Source organism: Trematomus bernacchii, unplaced genomic scaffold, assembly GCF_902827165.1.
Source record: "Trematomus bernacchii unplaced genomic scaffold, fTreBer1.1, whole genome shotgun sequence".
Classification (NCBI taxonomy): Eukaryota; Metazoa; Chordata; class Actinopteri; order Perciformes; family Nototheniidae; genus Trematomus; species Trematomus bernacchii.
The window spans coordinates 3,569,788-3,576,527 of record NW_022987797.1 but is presented as its reverse complement, the minus strand read 5'-3'; the positions used below and the strand labels follow the sequence as shown (position 1 = coordinate 3,576,527).

Sequence of the window (6,740 nt, the reverse complement as noted above, 5' to 3'; positions counted from 1 at the left end):
TCAGCTTGAAGCATGTGAGAAATGATCACGAGCTGAAAGCAATATAAATACCGTGTCTAGCATGTCCTTATGAATTTGTATTGTCCTAAAGTATTTATCCTTTCCTTTACCAGATCAGCTTTTTTTGTGACAGCTTTGTGACTAGCATTAAATCAAAAAAAATATGCAGGGATTAATTTTCGCCTCTTGTGATCTTGTTTGAGGAACTACAAACAAATGTTTTATAAATATAATAACAAACCCTTTAACACTCAAAGAATGACAAAAAGATGAAAAGACAAACATTTTATTTGATGAATTTATCTATTTCCTACATTAGGGTACTTTAAAACAGTACATTACTATCAAACGTAGAGAGAATAGTAAAACAACAGACTAACTCTATCAAATTGAAGCAGAACAGACATTTCCAGGGTTAAAATAAAAATAAGAATACTATTTACAAGTAGGAAATGCTGAATCTTCTCTTCCAACATACTCAACCATGCAGAAGTCGTCACATAAAACATTTGAGTAGGAAAATAAAAATACTTTATAAAACTTTAAACACATGGTGGTTCAAACCACAAGAAACGTACAAAATAACTTGGAAAAAAGTGTATGGAAGCTCATTTGCAAGGACTTAGTCACAATTATGAGATATGTAACAGTGATTAAGCCAAATGCAAAGTTATGAAGGCAGATTATTACTATCTTCTTCCATAACTTGAACTGTATCGCATATTTATTACATAGTAACCAGAAAATGTGACATTTCGTAATTTTATTTGACAACATTTAATGAATTTATCTTTCTTCTGGCATGAATGGGCTTCCATACAGTATATGCATCTTCAAAGTGGTTTTAGTAATAAGGATTTTTACAAAAAAAGTGTAACTTTTCATAATGCCCTCCTCATCGCTGCTTCCTGCAACAATGCTAGATAAGAATTTAACAAGAAATACATGACTATAAATGTAACATTAATATTGAATACTTTAAAATATGTAACCACAAGCTTAACAATGTCCCCACAGTGATCAATACGTTATACCACCAGCTGAATGAGTCTGAATTGTATGTTCTGAACTTGTTAATTGGAAAGCAGAGAAAAACTAAGAATTTCACTTCAATACATATTCCATAAAACTTGTCCAAAATATGATATCACATAAGCAGGATTTAGTACATTTCTGACAGTTTCTTTAATAGTTATTTTTTACAGTTGAATGATTTGTTATTAGGCAGTTGTTATGTTCGTATTTGCTGCTTTAAGGGATGAGCATATATATGGTATAATATCCTCAGAGTTGCAGATTTTCTTAAAGAAATCTTTGTGGGTAATCACAGAAGATCAGAAGATTCTTGGATCCTGTTGGATGTTTCTCCCGGGGAGCTTCAGAACATGTTTGTGGCATTGTGTTTTTCCACGTTCCCGCATCAAAAATTGCCTGAACATCAATTCATACTTGGGCCAGCTGTCAATCAATCACAGTGCTGAGGCAGTCTTTGGTTTGATCTGGTCAACTTAGCCAGCACCTGTAGATCCAGTCCTTCAAAAATCATTCAGGCAGTGCCAACGAAGTACCGTAGTATCCGAGACACTAGTGTAGTACACGCTGTAGCTGGTTTTACCATTCTTACCACAGTTACCTGCCTCATTTGTACTGCATGGTTCGACATGTCTCACATTTGGTACCAAGTCTTTTTTTTGCATTTTGTTTCCAGTGCTGGTAGCACCCCCCCTCAGTACAAGCAGGATTCTCAGCTGTTCCCCACACTGCGTGAAATCTGTGACATAATTTTCTATGCAATGTTTGCTGGATAATGGCAAAAAAAAACAAGTAACGTATGTCAATTGTATTCTGTGCTGTACTGTAATAGTTTTGCAGGCTGATATTTCTTATTTAAATTATGGTTAGAATGACTCTGAAGGAGAGAAACTCCCTCTGAAGGGAACTTGGGGATTTTAGCCTTTGCAGACCATTTACATGCACAGAAACCTATATAACACACTACAGGAAAGGGAAAACCACGCATAGCATAATAGGGCCTCTTTAAGTCAACGTTCTAGCATCGGCACAGCTCACTTAGAACCAGTACCAAGTTGGTATCATATAAATTACCAAGTAAAATAATGTCTGAAATTTGAAAACGATAAAAAAAAGAGGTGAGGTGAGACATCTTGGCATATCATGCAGTGAAAATGACGCAATAGTAAACAAGTTTTAGTGGTTACCATAGTTACCAGGGAGGTAAGTCACATAACTTAGTGGTTGGCGTTGTTATCATTGTTCTAAACACCTAGCACTTACAATAGATACCAAGGCCAAGAGTTCTAAAACGCAATAACTTCCAGGAACAAAGGTTCTGCATGCAGTGGCTACCATAGTTACTACGGAGCAGGATCTTCCACAGGTGAACCACTGCAGTGCCATTGAGTTAATTCCAGTATCATTTCCATGACTTTTAAGATAGGATTCAGGTCCGAGGCCAATTCATTTTTGGCTCTGTTATGACATCACTGGGCTGGTCCCCTACAATGTGGCCACAGGTGCGAGTCCGTCGGCGTGCTCCAGGTGGTGATGGTGGTGCAGCTCCGCTTTACAAACTGTAGCGGCGCTGCAGCGGAGCGACGTCACAGCAGGCGGCTCCTCGTCACCTGAGAAACACAGGGCCAGGAATGAGTGTCATGAGTCCCAGGGGGAAATGAGAGCAGAATTTGTCACTTTGGATGCTGTTAAATACTTAAATGGGCCCTATTATGTTTATTTTCAGGTTCATATTAGTATTTTGTGTCCTGCCCCTTAGCCTATCACGTGCAATATGTTTGAGCGCTAGCCAATAGAAGCACAAGTGTTACATAGTGATGTTATTATGTCACAAAGGAGTCCAATGGAGGCGTTTCAGGCAGGGGGGAGTGTGTGGGACAGAGATGTTAGCCTTTGCAGACCATATACATACACAAAAACCTATATAACACACTACAGGAAAGGGAAAACTTCAAAAAGCACAACAGGGCCTCTTAAAGGAACATAAGAATATAACACTGGTGATTTAAAAGATAATATTGATACAGATGTTATACTATCTTCTTCAAAGTTACAACATTCACGTGACAACGTGGCACTTACATAATGATCATACATTAGTCGCATGGTATCCTTATGTAAGCGACCCTGAACTATGTAAGTTACATAAGATTTAGCATACTTCAGCAGAAAAAAGACTTTCTGCAGACAATAATGGTACAAAGGTTTTGTTCTATATGAACTTATAAACAACACATATGTGACACGCTCTATCGAAATCAGTCGGAAGTCGCAACGGCTCATTTCAAAATAAACGTGGATTTGTGTAAAAAAATAGTTTTCGGGTGTTTTGTTTGATTTTAAATGAACAAAGTCTTGGCTTTCAGAATATGAAACTTTTATTTCCAAAATCACACGATAAATACATTTTTGAAGCTTGTAAAGGGAAGATGACAGCTCTCACTCGCACCCTGCTGTTCCGCAGCGCTGCTTCCCCTCCCTCCGGCTGAAATTATGAATGTAAGGCGTATAGTAATCATAGATAACACGGCAGGGTCCGTTACAGTTTGTTTTCATCTGATTTCAAATAAACAAAGTCTTGGCTTTCAGAATATTAAACTTGTTTCAGCAAATTTAGATGATAAATACAACTTTGAAGCTTGTAACGGCATAATTACAAGCGGAGAACGGAGTAACTTTACGTCACAGCAGGCATAACAACAGCCGGTGTTTCTCGAGTGTTTTCCCCGGGACACACACACACACACACACACACACACACACACACACACACACACACACACACACACACACACACACACACACACACACACACACACACACACACACACACACACACACACACACACACACACACACACACACACACACACACACACACACACACACACACACACACACACACACACACACACACACACACACACACACACACACACACACACACACACACACACACACACACACACACACACACACACACACACCACACACACACACACACACACACACACACACACACACACACACACACACACACACACACACACACACACACACACACACACACACACACACACACACACACACACACACACACACACACACACAAAAATATCTTCCCTCCGTAGTATTTGGATCATTTGCTAATAATCAGTCAGATCGATGGATTCCAGAGAAGAGGAAACTTTGAAGGCCTTTTTCTCAAAATGATGACTCGGTGACAGTCATTATATAATGTGACATATTTTGCTTAATATTTGGAGTATAACAACAATCCTGATATCATTAGAAAGCTAGGAATCTCCTCTTTCCAACAGTGTATACAACTCAAAATGTGTCTTCGGGTCAATGCGACTGATTTCGATGGAGCAGGTCACATATGTTTAACTCTACAATGTGGAATAAAATCTTTACAACATTTTTCAAAGTTGCAGTATTTGCCAGACGGCCTTACCCAGCCCCGAAGAAGACGATTCGCTGTCTGCCAGAGAGGAGGAGTCAGCCTGGTCATGTGACAGGCCGTCCATCAGGGGAATGGAGAGTTCTGAAGAAGGGACGGACGAATCATAGATGCCCGAATCACGAGGGGGCGGGACCTCTGGAAGTGAGTGGCGGCCTTCTTCTGCCTCAGTGTGGACAGGACACACCACGTCCTGCAGGATGGAGGGAGCGGAGCAGGAGGAGGAGGACTCTTCAGGGGACAGGCCAGATATGCCAGAAGTGGACCTGAAGGAACAGAAAAGAAAAATCCGTCAGACTGAGGAGGGGTCTCATATTATGCACAATTCTCGTTGGTCAAATACCATCCACAACCAGATTCCCGCACTTACATTCCCACGTCACTCAACAGTGACGTTGTCTAGTGGTCGTAGATGTACAGTGTAGGTTTAAGATGTTTCTTGAATAAACATTGCAGCTCATTAGACCCAAGTAAAGTTCCTGTGTATTTAGCAAAGTCAGACGAAAAAAACTACTGTGGTGTTACATCGTAATTTACCTTGAAGTGCTTCCCAGCATGGACAGGGAGCAGTGTGGCAGTCTAGGACTGGGACAGAGTCCAGGACTGGGACTAGGGCTGGGGCCCGGGTGTAGGCTGGGACTGGAGCCAGGGGCCAGCAGGAGCATGTTCCTCCCCGGGGCCCCCTCTCCACCCTCCAGGGACGGTGTATTAACAACAACCTCGTTCAGCACCAGGCCAGAGTCACACCTCCCCACGGACTGAGAGGAAGAGGAGGCGCAGGGAGGCTTTGGAGGAGGGTTAGGGTCAACCACTGGAGGGTGTTTGGAGGAGGAGGCTGAGGAACCTCCTGAAGGAGCCAGCTGCTTCTCAAACCAGTCTGGGTTCTGGCTGATGTGCTGGTGCATGTTGCAGATGGAGACATAGAGCGAGCGTCCGGACCGGCTCCTGAAGTAGTTCCTCCGGGACACGTTGTGAGGCTGAGACTCTCGATCAGACAGACTGGACTGACTGGAGTGGAGCCGGCTGAAGAGCTGAGGCAGCTGGTCCATCAACTTAAACCTGAACACAGGAAATAAAATGACTAACTGTTATTTGGAGCTCAGATATATAACAGCTCGGTTAATTATTTTGAAGAAAAGTATGCCAACCATTCCTGGATTGCTCGTAATAATATCTACACTACAGGAAATATAACTTAATCTCTGTCACTGACCGAAATTGTTGAACAATCTTTCAACAGATCAGTTTAATTTGTTTCTTTTTGTTTTGCTTCTTTTTGTTATTATTCTTCACTATATAATTGAATATTATATGAAATTATATTATTTTTTTATTGTCATGCCAAATATACCACACATTGCTCAGTAAATAAATTCCAAAATGTAATAAATATGTTTAAATAAATAATTAAATACATTTTGATCATGTGCAGTTGTTCATTTGACGTTTCTTTCCCCCCCCCCCCCCACTCTTGGGGTTCAGTGTGGCTGGGATTATGGCATACTGTATAAGAAACCAGCATCAAAACACATTTATTTTTAAACAAAATAAAGATCATCTTTTGTCCGACTTAATACCCATATCTCTTTCTAATTTACTTTAGAAGAACCTCTGTATGTTTTACCGCAACTTTCTTTGTTTCTATTCCCTTAATTAATGTGTTTAGAAATGCGTTTTCTCTATGGCTGCAACTAACGATCATCGCGATATTAATAATATTTATTATTATTATTTTCCAGATAAATTGAAAGCTGTAAAAATTGGCCATGTGTACATAGTAGGATCTGCTGTTTCTGTTATTTTGCCACAGAGTTGTGTGTACCTTGGGGCCAGGCTCAGCATGGTGGGGATGTCGTTTTCCGTGGAGTAGTCGAAGTAAACCGTCATGTAGCGCTGCAGCTCCTGAGATCCGCCCCCTTCACTTTGATTCGCCAATCGCAGCTTCTCAGCGATCATGGCCACGCCCACAATGAACAGGTCACTTCCTGATCCACCAATTGGGGAGCTGCTGCTGCTGTTACTGCGGCGACTGACTGGCGTCTTCCCTCTGCGGCTCTTCTTCTCCACGTAGTAGCTGCAGGAAGGAAATAAAGCAGCAATTTACTATTAATATCTTTATTGATTCTGCAAATCTAGATTAGATTGATTAATCGTTTGATTTATAAAACAAGTAAAAATTGTCCTTCACAACCAAGGTGTTGTCTGTGCATATCGATAGTTATAATAACTCTTTAATATTTTACAG

At 40.8% G+C, this 6,740-nt stretch overlaps 1 protein-coding gene across 1 annotated transcript in view; it reads right to left on the bottom strand.

The window, feature by feature from the left end:
• Positions 1-270: 270 nt before the first annotated feature.
• Positions 271-6,740, bottom strand: part of il17rd (interleukin 17 receptor D) — a 32,873-nt gene continuing 26,403 nt past the window's right edge. The window contains exons 13-16 of the mRNA XM_034149877.1: positions 6,318-6,569; positions 5,033-5,554; positions 4,490-4,761; positions 271-2,642 (exon numbers count right to left, since the gene is read on the bottom strand). Of these exons, the coding sequence (XP_034005768.1) occupies positions 2,518-2,642; positions 4,490-4,761; positions 5,033-5,554; positions 6,318-6,569 (1,171 nt within the window). The 3' untranslated portion in view covers positions 271-2,517. The remainder of the gene's footprint in view (positions 2,643-4,489; positions 4,762-5,032; positions 5,555-6,317; positions 6,570-6,740) is intronic.